General features: G+C 49.0%; 1 protein-coding gene across 2 annotated transcripts in view; it reads right to left on the bottom strand.

The window, feature by feature from the left end:
- DNHD1 (dynein heavy chain domain 1) overlaps positions 1-17,525 on the bottom strand; it is a 659,975-nt gene that overhangs the window by 37,618 nt on the left and 604,832 nt on the right. For both annotated transcript variants that reach the window (XM_078658741.1, XM_078658742.1), the window contains exon 39: positions 4,616-4,820. In XM_078658741.1, coding sequence (XP_078514867.1) covers positions 4,616-4,820 — 205 coding nt within the window. The remainder of the gene's footprint in view (positions 1-4,615; positions 4,821-17,525) is intronic.

The following is a 17,525-nucleotide window of genomic DNA, read 5'->3' as shown; positions in this document are numbered from 1 at the left end:
ATGCATCCTTGGTTTTCTCATACATGCCACGCTAAACACACGATAATACCAACATCAGAAGGTCTTCTAATGTGATTTATAGTGTATGTTGACACCAAACTATTGTTGTTTAATATGAAATGTCAATAAAAAGATTTAAACAAAAAATCAGGGCACATGCTGGAGGTAACTGAGGTTAGGGTAAAACTGCTGAAGGGACATGTGGCTAACTTTGCACCACAAAGAGGGACACCAGGGTTATTCTTGAAGAGAAGTTGGGTCTGCAGAATGGCACAAAATTGAGGGTGTTCAGTGTACCCAAGGACATGTTCTTCAATGCCCTGCGGGTCAGGCTGGCTGGAGGTCTGCCTGGATTGCTGGCCTTACAATCTAACGAGGTAGGAGACATTGTGAAAATGACTATTAGGCTTGTGTCAAGGGTGCAGAGCTCAGGTGGTGCGTTGGGTGTCACTATTGTGGTGATAATCAATTCAAAAGAATGGAGGGATTGGGTTATCAGAGTCTATGCAGTGGATGATGTGCTTCTAAGTGGCAGGATGGCTTTGCTTTTTCCAAATCTGCCCCACCATTGTATGTTGGCGAAGAAGAAGACTTTAATTGAATCAAACTGGAGATGTTGGCAAAGAGCTCACAGTGAAGGGGCTCACAGTGAAGGGGCTCACAGTGAAGGGGCTCACAGTGAAGAGGCTCACAGCGAAGGGGTTCACAGCGGAGGGGCTCACAGCAAAGGGGCTCACAGCGAAGGGGCTCACAGCGAAGGGGCTCACAGTGAAGGGTCTCACAGCAAAGAGGCTCACAGCGAAGGGGCTCACAGTGAAGAGGCTCACAGTGAAGGGGCTCACAGTGAAGGGGCTCACAGTGAAGGGGCTCACAGCGAAGGGGCTCACAGTGAAGGGGTTCACAGTGAAGAGGCTCACAGCGAAGGGGCTCACCGTGAAGGGGCTCACCGTGAAGGGGCTCACAGTGAAAGGGGCTCACAACGAAAAGGCTCACAGCAAAGAGGCTCACAGTGAAGGGGTTCACAGTGAAGAGGCTCACAGCGAAGGGGCTCACCGTGAAGGGGCTCACCGTGAAGGGGCTCACAGTGAAAGGGGCTCACAACGAAAAGGCTCACAGCAAAGAGGCTCACAGCGAAGATGCTCACAACGAAAAGGCTCACAGTGAAGAGGCTCACAACGAAAAGGCTCACAGAGAAGAGGCTCACAGCAAAAAGGCTCATAGTGAAGGGGCTCACAGTGAAGGGGCTCACAGCGAAGAGGCTCACACCAAAAAGGCTCATAGTGAAGAGGCTCACAGCGAAGGGGCTCACAGCGAAAAGGCTCACAGCGAAAAGGCTCACAGTGAAGAGGCTCACAGTGAAGAGGCTCACAGCGAAAAGGCTCACAGTGAAGGGGCACACAGCGAAGGGGCTCACAGCGAAGGGGCTCACAGCAAAGGGGCTCACCGTGAAGGGGCTCACAGTGAAAGGGGCTCACAACAAGAAGGCTCACAGCAAAGAGGCTCACAGCGAAAAGGCTCACAACGAAGAGGCTCACAGCGAAGAGGCTCACAGAGAAGAGGCTCACAGCGAAAAGGCTCACAGTGAAGAGGCTCACAGTGAAGGGGGCTTACAACAAAAAGGCTCACAGCGAGGAGGCTCACAGCGAGGAGGCTCACACTGAAGGGGCTCACAGTGAAGGGGTTCACAGCGAAAAGGCTCACAGCAAAGAGGCTCACAGCGAAGAGGCTCACAATGAAAAGGCTCACAATGAAAAGGCTCACAGCGAAGAGGCTCACAACGAAAAGGCTCACAGAGAAGAGGCTCACAGCGAAAAGGCTCACAGTGAAGAGGCTCACAGTGAAGAGGCTCACAGTGAAGAGGCTAACAGCGAAAAGGCTAACAGTGAAGGGGCTCACAGCGAAGGGGCTCACAGCGAAGGGGCTCACAGCGAAGGGGCTCACAGCGAAGGGGCTCACCATGAAGGGGCTCACAGTGAAAGGGGCTCACAACGAAAAGGCTCACAGCAAAGAGGCTCACAGCGAAGATGCTCACAACGAAAAGGCTCACAGCGAAGAGGCTCACAACGAAAAGGCTCACAGAGAAGAGGCTCACAGCGAAAAGGCTCACAGTGAAGGGGCTCACAGTGAAGGGGCTCAAAGTGAAGGGGCTCACAGCGAAGAGGCTCACACCAAAAAGGCTCACAGCGAAGAGGCTCACAGCGAAGAGGCTCACAGTGAAGAGGGTCACAGCAAAAAGGCTCACAGTGAAGAGGCTCACAGTGAAGGGGCTCACAACAAGGAGGCTCACAGTGAAGGCTCTCACAGCAAGATGGCTCACAGTGAAGAGACTCACAGTGAAAAGCCTCACAGTGAAGGGACTCACAGTGTTTATGAGCTTCCCTGTAAGGCTGAAAGTTGAATACAAGTCAATGAGACATATATTTTCACAGGTCGAGCCTGCGGGTCTTTCATAGACACCTGAACCACAGCCAGAGATGATTCTCTTGTGTGGTGGTACTGGGTGCTACTTTCAATAGCATACACATGTTACAGCAGAAGCCTATACATCACTCGTGGCACCACACCATACTGTCATGTTTGAGTATTGAGCAATGATCCGGTCTTTGGGGTGATGCCCGCTAGGCAAAGCTTTTCAGGAGAGGAGGTTCTTTCTATTGGTATGATGAAGATGTTTAATTTTTATTTACTCTGCTATTGGAACTAAGACACTGGGACTTTCTTTCTCTGGGAATAGACTATTAGGAACAAGTGGCTATGTTTTCTTTTATGTTGCCGGATAACGGAGTTGGTACTACTGGCCCGGTAGGATTGAGGGTGGGAATTTGTGTCCCAATATCATCTAATAAATATGGTTAAACCTAAAAACTGTTCAGATGTTGTCAGTGTTATTCCCAAAGAGCACTATGAGGCATGGAATGAGCCAAGTAAGTTCATTTCTTAGTACAGCAGACTACTATCCAGCAACAACCCAAACCAGCTCTACTCCTAGAAATGAAGAGCCAAATGAGACACAGAATGACCCACGTGAGGTCTCCTCCTAGTAAAAAAAAACCCTAGGAGGCATGGAAATACCAACATCAGTTCTACTCCTATTAAAGATGGGTGCTACGGGACATGGGATAAAGCATGCCAGTTCTTCTAGCAGAGAAGAGCACTACAGGGCATAGAATGAACTACATACGTTCTACCCCAAATACAGAAGAGCATGCCCATATCAATGAACTACCACTGACATGCATGTGTAAGACCCTGATTCGGAGCAAGCCACTGATGGATGCCAGGGCAGATCTGGTGAGTAGCAGACCAGGAATAATACAATCCAAGTGGAGTGGCATGGCCTAGAGACAGGATGAAGCTGGTCCTGGATACGGGGTGAAGTTGGACCTGGAGACTGGGTGGAGCTGGTCCTGGAGACGGGGTGAAGCTGGTCCTGGAGACGGGGTGGAGCTGGTCCTGGAGATGGGGTGAAGCTGGACCTGGAGACGGGGTGGAGCTGGTCCTGGAGACGGGGTGAAGCTGGTCCTGGAGACGGGGTGGAGCTGGTCCTGGAGACGGGGTGAAGCTGGTCCTGGAGATGGTGTGGAGCTGGTCCTGGAGATGGGGTGAAGCTGGTCCTGGAGACGCAGTGAAGCTGGTCCTGGAGACGGGGTGAAGCTGGTCCTGGAGACGGGGTGAAGCTGGTCCTGGAGACGGGGTGAAGCTGGTCCTGGAGACGGGGTGGAGCTGGTCCTGGAGACGGGGTGAAGCTGGTCCTGGAGACGGGGTGAAGCTGGTCCTGGAGACGGGGTGAAGCTGGTCCTGGAGACGGGGTGGAGCTGATCCAGGAGAGTGGCCGGTGATGTGCCTGGGTTGCAGCAGTGATGGAGGTGGGCTTGGCTGAGACTTAAAATGGATCTGTGCAGCTGTAAGAAAGGTGTGTTTGGGCAGCACATAGACCATATATGAGGCAGGGCTGTAAGAGAAAAGTGAGGGAGGTGGGCTTTGATAGGATACTGACTGGATGGGAGGCATAGTTGTAGGAGGAAGCAGGGAAGGGGTGAAGCAGAATGGGTGAAGCAGTATGGGTGGCGGGGTTGAGTAGGACACTGACTGGATGTTAGGCATAGCTGTAGGAGAAAGCAGGGAAGGGGTGCAGCAGTGAGGGAGATTTGCTTGGATAGGATACAGATAGGATGAGAGGCAGGGCTGTAACTGGAAGCGGGAAAGTGGTGCAGCAGTGATGGACGTCACCTTGTGTACTAACATAGACCAGATGTGAGGCAGGACTTCAAGAGGAAGCAGGGAAGGGATGCACAAGTGATGGAGCAGGGCTTGAATAGGGCATAGATCAGATGTGAGGCAGGGTTCTGACAGGAAGCAGGGAACAGTGGGAAGAAACTCTGTGTGAGGCAGTGAGTTGGACCCATCACTAAACCACAATCACGATCCAATGCAGATGTTGAGAACAGAAGCATCGCCAAGGCTGTTCCAGGTACTTGCATTATAGCGATCATGCACGACTTCAGTTGACTGAGCCACTGAACTATGCAACACTGTCCTTGTCTTACTGACCTTCCATTTCACATCGGACAGTCTAGATCTGCCTCTAGTCTACATTCTGCATGGCCACACTCACCAGTGATACACCTCTGCCTCCGCCAATCCACGATAGTGCTGCCTGTGCAGCAGGACCGCATGCAGCAGAACCAGCACCAGTATGTGTTGAACAGGCGCCTGTGACGACAGCTGCCTGGTGCCTTGAGTGAAGCTTCTCTTTAGTGTGGATCTCAGCTCCAAGGGGGTGTCACAGAAGACCTTCATGGCCTGCTGCTTCAGGAATGCTGAAACAGAGGAGACATGATCAGTGAGACAGACACAAATCCAGCCTGCTGCCCTCCTCCTAAACCCAAGCTCTTTCGTTTCTGTGTATCATGTGTAAGGAAACCTTAGTCCACAATTCCTTCCAGGTAACTCCATCATTAGTTGTCTCACAGTGCCAAACTATTCTTTGACTTAGGAAAACTAGCCTCAAGCCTACCTTGAATGTGTGGTTAAAGAATTAATTAGGTCACTTCTATTGAAAAGGCCATGTATCAACAAGCAACTACAAAAGATTCCTATAATTTAAGGGATTGTATAATTGTTCTAACACATATTTTAGAGGGACATAACATCTCCCTGCTTCTGTTTTCCCCCCCTCATTTTGTCTTCTATGCTGAGCCAGATATTAGGGTAGTAAAATGTTGAACTCGCATTAAAATATTTGTTTTTCTTTTCAGGATACACAATCTCCCTGCTTGTACAATACCCTATACTCAAGAAACCAGGGGCGGACCCCAACAAGATCAACAACCTAAGACCTATCTCCAATCTTTCGTTCCTAGCTAAAACATTAGAGAAATGCGTTCTCCAACAACTCAACAAACATATTGACGGCTTCAACCTGCTGGACACCTTTCAGTCGGGTTTTAGGAAAGGCTGTAGCACTGAAACAGCGATGCTCAATATTTCAGACGATATCCACAGAGGCTTAGGTGAAGGTGAGGCCTGTCTCCTCATCCTTATTGACTTATCAGCGTCTTTCGACACAATAAACCACCCAGCTTTACTTGAGACTCTGAAGAGGCATTCTGGCATTAATGGCACAGTACTAGAATGGTTCACGTCCTTCCTCCAACACAGCTCGCAACAAATTAAAATCAACCCCTGCCTCTCAGCACCAACACGAGTCAAACTTGGAGTCCCGCAAGGAACGATCCTCGCACCATCCCTCTGCAATCTCTTCATGGAACCCCTTGCAATTATTTTGAAGCAAGCAAGGGTTCAATACCACCTTATACAGATGACACTCAAATATACCACAAAATCAAATCACCCAAGGATGTTCAACACCTCAATGCCACGCTACACAAGATCCAAACCTGGTTTAAAGCAAACCATTTAAAGCTGAACCAGGACAAAACTGAATTAATACTGTTCTCTCCGAAAAGTAACCACCGACCTCTCCAAGGCTGGCTCAAGAAGCTTGATGCCCTAAACTGCCCCCTCGTCCTATCTGACTCGGTACAATCACGAGGCATTACCCTGGATTAGAAACTATCAATGAAAGACCACATCAAGAACTCTGCAAAAGGTGCACTTTACTCTCTAAAACACCTCAGAAAATTAAACCTTTCATTCCCCAGGATGATCTTAAGACAATTGTACAATCCATAGTCCTTTCTAAACTAGACTACGGGAACGCCATTCTAACAGGTGCTCCAAAAGCTCACCTAGCCCCACTAAGGTCAATCCTTAACAAGGCAGCCTGAATCATAACTGGCGGAAAAAGATTTGAACACATCTCACCAACCCTCAAAGCACTCAACTGGCTTCCCATGGAAGGTAGATGTATTTACAAACTGGCCTGCATTACACACAAGGTCCTACCCGCCCAATCCCCCAATTACCTGAACAGCAAACTGGTAAAAGCAGGAAAATCAAGAACTCTGAGAAGCACCAACTCACTGCTCCTTATCCCCCCGAAATTGAAAAGGAAAGTGACCCAATGCCGTTCCTTCTCTGGTAATGTTTCCAGGATATGGAACACACTCCCTACGGACCTCAGATGCAACCCCTCCTTCCCCTGCTTCAAAAAAGACCTGAAACTCCTGCTCCTCAACTTCTCTGACCAAGCCAACCAACCTAGGCATCAATAGACTAATGGACTCCCCTCTCACGCTGAATTTCAAAGATGGGGGTTATCTGACTGTTCCAACCACCTGGGGTTTCCACTACGTCACTGTATACTTAAGTGTGATGTCTTTGCTTATATATTTATACATCCTCATGTCCTGTGATGTAGTGCAACTTTTTCTTTTCCTTTGTGTTTGTAAAGCGCTCTGATACCCACGGGTCTAGCTAGCGCTATAAAAAACTTTATAAATATATATATAAAACAAATAAAAGCTCACTTTTACCTTGTTCATGGTTCTGTCCTAAATTTGGTAGAATCAAAGCATTGCAATTATGTATATTCTTATTGTGCAATCAATGAAGGTAATTTGTTTATTCCTCTTGTTTGCCACAATTACATGATAGTCAGTCGATCCTTGTATGCTACTCTCTAAATATCTATTATTAGACTATTCATGTTAGCCTACTGTATATCGAGGCCCCTTCCCCTTGCTCCCTGTAACTTTTAGATACTGGCATAAGCCATCCCTTTAGCATAAGTTCTCCTGATTTTTATCGTAGTTGTATGTAAGACTCAGTATCGTCTTTTATTTTCGCTTATCTGATTGTTTACTGACATTCTATTAGAACATGACTGCTATCCGATCATGCTACTGACGTTTATATTGCACCCAATATTATGTCGCGTCACCCTCATGCTATCGTCACCCCCTGTTTCTGTGAAGCGCTCTGATATCTGTAAAGATCTTGTTCGCGCTATATAAAACTCTGAATAAATAAATAAATAAATAAAACTGCTACCCATGAGTTCTCTTGTGTGGAGATGTACATGTCCTTAGAAACCTTTCCAGCTGCTGAGGTCTCACCCAATGTATCATGTCTCGCAAGGGCCGACTTGGACCACAGAAGGCAGCACTGATCCATATCCATATCCCTGACCTATCATGGTACGTGAACTAGCATTGAGATAAATCAACATGGAAGGCAGGAGAGAACATTGATAAACATAATCACATTTATAAAGTGGGATGGAGCGCACTGAAAACCATCAAAAGCAGGCTTCCCACCGGGGCTGGAGGCTCTCAGCATCTAGACCATGCTAGAGCACTGACTGCCAGAGACCTTGAAATCAGCGATAAACACAAATTTCATAAATGTTAGTAAGCTTCATTCTGAGGCCAAGACTGAAATTAAGACATAGGAATAAGTGTGAAGAGGCCTAACATAGAATTGAAAGGAGACAGAGAAGAGGCTATTTCAGCAGCAACAGAGATAAGCACTGGCAAACCCAATAACCCAATGACCTCTGGATCCCAAAGTCCTTCCGTGCAGCACACAGGTAGCACACCACATTAGGCTCATCAAATTACCATACCAAATACCATCAATAAAGCCACCGACGGAAGCTGGACGCTTCTCAAGACAATCAAGCACTGCACCAATCCCCTCCTGTAGCCACTCCACTCAAAAGTGCAATGCCATCAACCTCTTTCAAAACGTACATAAGATCTGACAGCACATCGACAATACTAAATCTGCTTCCTCTCTTACACCCACCCCTTCCTGTAGAATCCCACACCGGTCAGTCTTCAAAACCCTGTCTCTCACGATCTCCCTGACATACTCCCTCAAAGCCACTTCTTATCAAGATGATGTTTTATCCTCATCCTTCAACAAAGTTCTTTCTGTAGATGCTCTCTTAGCCCTGCTTACCACTGCCAATGCCTCCCCCACTCAAAGCATTCTCAGAAGCTCTCAAGACAGGCCACATCCCCCCACTCCTAAACAAACCTACACTAGACTGTTCACTTGGTGCGGTTGTATCGGGACATTAAACCATTTTTGGAGGTGATATTAGATTACGCTATCAAGAAATTGGAGTAATTGATATGTAGAAAAGGAATGTAATAGTTTAAAGACAAAACTTTAAGATTTCAGGTTTATAATTTTGGAGTAATTGATAATTAATTCATAAGAAGACACTTTAAGATTTACATTGCTTAGTCCTGAAGAAGCGAAATGTTACAAAAATACATGTTGATCACACTATTGTCATCGGGGAATTTTAAATTTGGGATCAATGAATTGATGAGAATTGCAGCAATTTTATGATGATCATTCTCTGGAACTGAATAACAAACTGTGATTTGAAGACCATAGATTTGTCATGCTGAGAGCAATATATTTTCTCAGATTTCAAGGAATGAATATATATGGACATATATACAAACACTGATCAGGTTGCCAGTGACCTGGGAGCTAAGTGCCGGGCATTATTCTCGTTACCCAAATTGAATACTACACTAGACATCGATGACCTTGCCAACTACCAGCCCATCCCTCACCTTCCATTCATCGGCAAGATCACCGAGAAACAGTCTATGTTCAACTCCAATCTCACATCAATAATAACCATCCCCTGTATGACTACCAGTCTGGCTTCATATCACGCTGCAGCATGGAGACGGCTTCATACACATCATTGGCAATGCCCCTTAACTTTAGATGAGGAGAACCACTGCCTCCTGATATTGCTGGACCTCCCAGCTGCCTTTGACACAGGTGATCATCAAACCCTCTTATGCACCATAGAGATGTGTATGTGATTTACTGGAAATACCCTTTGCTGGATCTCCTCCTAGCTTTCCAACCGAAACCAGTCTGTACACATGGGCACCCCAGGTCACAAAAGATCTCCATCACCTGCGGAGTCTCCCAGGGTTCTATGGTGCCTCCTGTCATCTTCAACCTCTACATGCCTCCTGTCATCTACCCTAAATGTGGCCGTCATGCATGTTATTAGAGAACAATCCCTTATGTGTATGCTTCACTAGTGATTAAAAAATAACTTTTCATTTGTGCCATTCTGTTATTTTTATGTGAAAGCAACAAAAAGATATCATCACCCAACCAAGCACTCAATTTGCCCGGCAGCTACAATGTCACTTTAAAACGTTATAACAGCAACTTTTAAAAAGGAGAAATAAACCATCCAACTGGGCACTGGAAGTGCAGGCAAAATAAAGATCTGTTTCATACAGAAATAAAATTAAGCAACAACACTTTGAACCAGATGTGTCACTGAAGAGAAAGGAACTATATTTCAGTGTATGTAACCAATGTTTTCAAACTTCAAAGTGAACGAAGCCAATGGGTAAATTGGGCTAAGCCATGCAAAATGTAAATGACAATTCAGCACACAAATCGAAGAGGCGTGCAGACCAAACAAACCTCTGTGTTTATTATACTATGTAGAACGTTTTTGGAAACCAATAGACTAGCGAGGCAGCTAATGCTTTCACAAAGGCCAGATCTAAAAATGAATTTAAGATTTGGAAAGAACAGCCTACTTTTCCCTACTTAGTAGGGAACCCATTGAAGAAAATATTTTAAAGCAGCAGAAGGTGGTGGTGGTGGGGGCTGTAGGTGTGAACCTGCCTGTTAAATGGAAGGTTGTAAAAAGGAAGCACAATAAATGCTTTTTGGAAATCAAAGTAGGTTGGCGCTCTAGTTGGACCGAGGGAAGATGCAGAGAAGGCATTCCCAGTGGAAAAGACCGAGGTGAGGTAGCCGGTGGTGCGGAGACTGATGGACATTAGGAACCGGAGGGAATCCTAGAACAAGGAGACAGACCTGGTTCCTTCGGTACCTAGAGAAGGTAGCAGAACAAGTTAGGGTCAGGAAGAAGAAGAATTGAGACCAGGACTTCTGTGGTTGTGGTTATATATAAAGATCCACTTTCCTAATGTGTAAGAGTTGTGGAAAAGATAATCAGAGGCAGTGTATTTTCTAACTTACACGGTTTGAGTAATAATTCAGTTTAGAGTCAATTAAGTGTAAGCGGTGGGGGATTCCCAATGATATGCAAGTATTTTTTAGAAGGAAAACCAATAACAACTTCTTCAAACCACTTTTTAAGTGTCTCTTGTGGGATGGAAAGAAACTCTGCCACTTTAAGAAGACTAAAGCACCACACTGAGAGCGGGGGCTTTACCACCAAAGCTTCTCTGATTTGCAGACTAATCCCATGTACAACTTCTCCATGAATTTCCCATCTGACTGGCTGATGGTGTGTATTTATCTTGATAAATATCAACCTTTACATGGAGCTGCTTGGCGCTCTACTCACAAATAACAGTAGCAAGATTATCCTAGGGGGATCTAGGTGCTTGGCTTCATCTGCTCTAGACATCCAGACAGCTAGATGGACAACAAAACATTTTTTTAGCTTTGGCTATTAATGTCATTAAGGATAGCTTTTTCTAGCTCTAGCCAGGTCGGTGTATATTTCTGTTTTTCTGAAGCCCAGTGCAACACTTGTCTGGCTATGCAGGCCGCCTGGAATGTTTTTAGGTCCGCTAGGTTCAGGCCTCCTAGTGCTTTCCTCAGTCTAAGTTTTGGTAGAGCAATTCTGGGTTTTTTACCTCTCCATATGAATTTGTTTATTGCTTGATCTATTTTCTTGTGGAAGTCGTCAGTCATCTTTAGGGGGAGCATACTAGCTAGATAGTTAGCTATAGGAGTAACCATCATCTTGACTGTTTCTGTCCTACCCCACCAGGTTATAAATTTGGGTGACCAGTTGTCTAGTGTATCTCTTATTTTTGTCAGTGTCCTTTTTTCATTCCGGTCTATGGTGGTCTTCAGGTCCCTACCAAAGTCGATGCCTAGATCGATTGTGGCTGCCATACCAGCCCTGAGTGCCCTAGTACTTCCCTGGTCATGTATATGTTCATGGGCATGCATTCTGATTTGTCTCGGGGTAGTTTGTATCCTGAGTGGGTGGCGTAAGTGCTGATGGTGGTCATGAGTGCGGGTATGGATGATGTGGGATCTTCTGTCATTATCAGCAGGTCGTCTGCGTAAGCCGCTAGTTTGGCTGTCGTTTTGTTGATTGAGATGCCTGTTATGCTGTTGTTGTTGGTAATGTCTTTGATCAAGGGTTCTAGAACTAGTAGGAATGGCAGTGGGGACAGGGGGCACCCTTGTCTGGTTCCTCTCTGTAAGTCGAAGGGAGCTGAGTTTGTGCCGTTAATTGCGATCTGTGCCTTCGGGCTTTTGTACATGGCCATGACTCTCCTAGCAAACGTGTCTCCTAGATTGTATGCATGTAGACATTCCTCTAAGAAGTGCCACGAGACTCTGTCAAACGCTTTCTCTGCATCAAGCGCGATTGTGACTGCTGGTTTCTGTGTCTGTGTACAGTGTTCTATGATTTGGCAGAGCAATCTGGTGTTGTCGCTGGACAGCCTGCCTTTCATGTACCCTACCTGTGTGTTGCCTATCAGTTGTGGTAGCAGGTTATTTAGCCTCGTTGCTAGTATCTTGGCGTATAGTTTGCAGTCTAGGTTAATGAGTGAGATTGGGCGGTAGTTCTTCGGCCATTGTGGGTCTTTGTTCTCTTTTGGGATGACTATGATGTTTGCCTGTGACATTGTGGCAGTGACCTCCCCCGTGTTCCCACAAAACCACAAAAATGTAATGTTTTTGTTAGCGTGGGTATGGACATAAAGTCTTGGAAGGCACGAGGTATCTCACACCCAGCACACCTAGAAGAAGCGGGCAGCCCCCTCACCTTCAATACATTAAAGAGTAGACTCGGACTCTCGGAGGCGGAGCTGTACAACTTTCTGACCATTAAGACAGCGATTACAAAAGCGAATCTCAGAAGCCTAACCCCCTAACTCTTCAAATTCACAGAAAACCTAAACAAAATGGGGCACCACATATCTCACATATACAAAATCCTTCGACCTGCCACATCAAAACTCAACGACAAAAACAAAGTACTGGGAAAACAAGATAGGCAGAACACTCACAGAACAAGAGCTAACACACTTCTGGACCTCCTCCTCGCACAATATAGTTTCACCAGTACTCGCACAAAGCAAATTCTGGCTACTGCACCAAGCACACTGGACCCCAACAAAGCTGGCAAAACTGAACCTCAGAGAGGATGGCCAATGTTGGAATTGCAACAAGGCAACGGGCGATCTAGCGCATCTTGAGAGGGGCAGACAACACGGCTCTTAGAAATACTCCATGGAAAAAAACAAACAGACAGATGTGGGCATCCCTGGACAAGGCACTGGTCCCTTTCAAACCGCCCTAGATAATGAGTGAGCAGAGAAGATACGAAGCAGATTGCCGCACGCCGATCACCAACAAACGGCCAACACCTATATGTTTTCATGTTTTATGGTATATGTGTAAGAACAAACCTAGCGCCACCAGAGCCACATCAGGAGTATGTATGCAATGTTAACAAGGACAATGGGGGGCGTGGCCAGGCGCCGTAGGAAATGGCCGCCTGATTCCCAAGCTCCGCCGGGACCGTTAGTGTCCCCTACGAAATCCGTACATAATCCTAGCTGGGAGGCTCTCCCATAGCAGCCCCCAGCTCCCTCAGGCTTGGTGCTCCCTCGGAGCTGTTTTGCCGACCCTGACGACCGGCGGAGGCTCCGTGCGGTGGTTGCGTCTCCCGGCGGCGGCCCGACACCTTGCGTCTGGAGCCCTGGAGCCGCTGCCTCCGTCAACCGAGGTCCCGGCTTCAGGCCTACTACACAGCGCCGCCTGGGTGGCGCGAACAGCGGTGGGCGCGGCCTCGATTGCGGCGCCGAGGTGTCGTTGCCCTGGAGATGCTTGGGGAGGCTGACTACGAGACCCTACAGATCCGGAGGGCCTGCACAGCGGCATAGCAGGTACAGCTGGCCGCCTACCCTGGGAGGAAGGAGGGCTCTGCCATTCCCCTGTGATGCTGCCACCTGAGCGAGGGAAGGAGACGGACGGCCTGCGGTGGCCCGTAGCCTGACTGGCCGCCACGACCGCTGTATTGTGCACTGGGGGCGCCCGCCAGGTGGAAGGCACACTTCCACGGCTAAGGTGGCGGATTGAACATTGGAAAACCTGCTGGCGGCGCGGGGCAGTGGAGCGTGATCGCAGGCCCCGAGGCGCTGAGGACCACGGAGGACAAACCACGGCGCGCACCTCAGAAAAGGGGCCCCACGCTGCGCTACATCTTGGGAAGGGCAAATAGTGCTGGCTGCTGCGCTCCAGCGGAGGGGAGTGGACTGGAGCTGGCGCTGACCCGCGGACATTCCGGACAAAGGGCGGGCGAAGGAATATCCGGTCCCAAGGACACCAGCTCAAGCATGCGGCCCAAAGGGGGTCTTGTGACCCAGACTAACATACTAGACAACTACACGGTAGCTAAAACGCCGACGTAACCCGGAGGGGCGACAAAGGAGAGTACAGGTCAGGCGGAACCCTCCCTGACGTCCATAATGGCTGCAATCCAGACCCTCGGCACCAGCCTTGAAACAAAGATGGACAAGATCACTATCGAGGTGAACCTGCTCCGGACCGACTTGGGGAAAACCACGGACCGGTCCAAAACCAACTAGGTCGACATTAAAGCCCTGCAGGAGTCGGAGAAGAGGCTCGAGAGCAGGGTCAACGAGCTTGTCCACCAACACCAGCAGATGGCCCTACGACTAGACGACCAGGAAGGTAGGGCCCGGAGGAGCAACATACGCGTGGTAGGTGTGGGGGAAGGACTTGAGGGTGATAGTATGGAGCTCTTTCTTGAGGATTTGATCCTCCACCATCTGAAACCCAAGAGACTATCGAAGCTCTTCACTGTCTAGCGGGCTCACAGGGCCCCGATTCCGAAACCCAAACCAGGGGCCCTACCACGAACCATTATTGCTAAAATACTCAACTACCGAGACCGGGATGCAATCCTCCAGGCTGCCAGACAACATGGTGATTTACAGTACGAGGGGGCCACAGTTCGCTTCTTCCCGGACTTCACGCTTCAGGTGCAACAGGAGAGGCGCTCCTTCCAGGGGGTCAAGGCGGCACTACGTGACCGCGGAATTCGGTACATGATGTTTTTTCCCGCCAAACTGAAGATCATAAATGGCGGTCGATCCCACTTCTTCACTTCGCCTGCGGCGGTGCAGGAGTGGCTTGACACAGCGACGATTGCGGCCCATCCTCTGCAGGACGGCGGACAATGGCGAGACACAGGGCACCCCTCCCCGGGGTCAGCAGCGGGGGGAGCGGAAGGTGCTGAGCAGAGCCAACGTTCCTGGCGTTCGAGGTCGAATAGTCCCTGCTGGGACTCACCCAGAGATAACGCGGCGAGATAAGGCCACGCACACTTGATTGAGAAGCCGCCGAACAGTAATGTATACAGTGTGTTTATTGTAAGACTTGGTTGCTCCAAGGGGACAGCGTGCCTGCCGGCCCGGGGTCTCTGAGCCGGACTCTCTGTTTTATCTGAAGCACTCCTAGCCTGAGGGGCCGAACGACCTGGGGCACCACGGGAGGGCGGCCAGGACGGGGCTGGCCCGCGTTATTCCCGAGTAAAGTTTCCTCGGTGTCTCACCGGGGTAGGGTTGGGCGACAGGCGCTCTGCTAATTGGGGTGGTGGGTAGTTTGGAACTCACGGAGCAGGGGGCAGGGAGGGGGGGTTTTGTTTTCGCAGAGGAGGGGTGGATGCTGGGGACAGGTGGGAGGAGGGGAGGATGGAGTCAAATGTCTGCCAGAACTTTTAACGTTTGCATTGATCACACTTGCGGGGTGGGAACCAGGGAGGGATGGGAAGTTGGGGATTCACTACGCTGGGGGGGAACCAGGGACGGTCGGGGAGTTTGGGGTCTGTTATGGTCGTACAGAGTGAATGTTCACGGAGTCTATGATAGTTCCGGGGTGCTGAGTCGGAAAACCTTGCAAAGTAATGGTTATGGCTAAGAGATGGGAAAAAAGTCTGAAAGTCATGAGCTGGAATGTAAACGGATTGGGGGACAGACTTAAGCGCACCATAGTCTTGCAGTTCATTAAACGGTACCAACCGGACATAGTAATGCTACAAGAAACTCATCTAATGGGTAACACATGCCAGGCCCTCAACAGATGGGGCTACACTCTCGCTGCACACTCCGGCTTCACATCAGGTTCAAGGGGGGTGGGAATCCTCTTACGCCGCTCACTGCCCCTACATATCGACAGCACTAAATCTGACCCGCAAGGCCGCTTCACGGTAGTCACAGGAAGATGGGAGGGATACACATTGAACCTGCTTTCGGCCTATGTCCCGCCTGGCTTGCAGGCTCGAGCTTTCGCAGACCTGGGCAAATTGCTACTCTCCCTCCCTGACGGTCAGTTGGTATTGGGCGGGGACTTCAATTCAGTTGTGTCAGGAACCCTAGACAGGCGGCCCTCCAGAGACCTACCCCTAGGACAAAAATGGTTAGCTGACTTTCTTGAGGCCTTCGGACTCACTGACGTTTGGCGCCTTCTTCATCCCACAGATAGCCAATACACCTTCTTCTCTGGGCCCCATCATTCCTTCTCACGCCTCGATTACATTCTCACCTTACTGCAGCAACACACTACAGTGCAAGAAGGAGCACTCCTAACTCGGGGCATTTCGGACCACTCACCGGTCACTACCCACATCACATTCGGAACCAGGCGAGAGGGCTGCGTAGCGCCAATACACCCCTGGCACCTAAAAAACGAAGACACGCGGAAAAAACTTGACACCTCAATCACCCAGTATTTTGAAGACAATGTGGGAACAGTGAACTCCCCTGTTACGGTATGGGAGGCGTTTAAAACTGTGGTTAGGGGGAAAGCGCTGTCAGCCATCTCTGGTAAACAACGAGAAAAGCGCTGTCAGGTCACGGTAGTTGAGGCAGATCTTGCAGAACTTGAGACGGAGGCGCTCGAACAAGGGGCCAATACGTTCGACATAAGTTGCAGATCAAATTGGCCGAATACAAAGCGCTGATCTCTCAAGAGGCCCAGACGGTGGCCAGGCATAAGATGGGTAGGCTGTATGATCAGGGCGACAAAGCCAAAAAACTCATAGCCTGGCTCGACAAAAAGCAGCAGGGCAGGAAGGTAGTACCGATAATACATACGTTATCCGGGGCGGTTCTCACAGAGCCTCGGGACATAGTGGAGGAGTTTGCTAGACACTACAAGCAGGTCTATACGCGGGTGTCTGACCGTCCAGAGGAGGACTCTATAGCCCTCCTCGCTGATATACGAATGCCGTGTCTATCGGATGATGATCGGGAGGCCATTGACAGCCCACTCACGGAGGCCGAAATACAGCGTGCAATAGTGGAACTCCGGCCAGGTAAAGCGCTAGGTCCCAACGGCCTCCCGATAGAATTATACAAGCTTCAACCTGATACTATTAGTAAGCACTTTAAATCCATGTTCGAGACCAGCAGGGAGACGGGAATACTGCCGCGTGACCAACGAATAGCTACTATAGTGGAAATCCCAAAAGAGGGGAAACCCATGGAATCCTGTGCCTCCTATAGGCCAATTTCCCTCCTCAACGCTGAGCCCAAGATCCTGGCAAAAACACTCGCCAATAGGCTTAAGTCAGTACTGAGTACATTGGTCCATCCTGACCAGTCAGGCTTTATGCCACACCGCAATACAGCCCTCAATATTCGACGCCTAAACGGGGTGATCGGGCAACGACATAGACTGAAGGAGGACGCGGTTGTGGTCTCCCTGGACGCCACCATGGCGTTTGACACCCTAGAGTGGCCCTACATGTTCGCTGTCCTGCACAAACTGGGCTTCGGACCCCATTTTATGGCTTGGGTTTGTCTCCTTTATTCAGAACCGCTGGCACAGGTACTAGTGAACAACAAGGTGTCGGAGGTCTTCACTTTAGAGCGAGGGACTAGACAGGGCTGCCCCCTTTCTCCACTCCTGTTCGCCCTTTCCATGGAACCGCTGGCTGCCTGGATCAGACAAGACGTCTACCTTAGAGGAATAGAGTGGGCGGAGGGATGGGAAGACAAAATATCCCTCTACGCAGATGATATTCTTCTATA

This window comes from Lissotriton helveticus, chromosome 8, assembly GCF_964261635.1.
Source record: "Lissotriton helveticus chromosome 8, aLisHel1.1, whole genome shotgun sequence".
NCBI lineage: Eukaryota > Metazoa > Chordata > Amphibia > Caudata > Salamandridae > Lissotriton > Lissotriton helveticus.
Note: the sequence above shows the minus strand (reverse complement) of the source record. Positions and strands in the feature narration are given on the sequence as shown.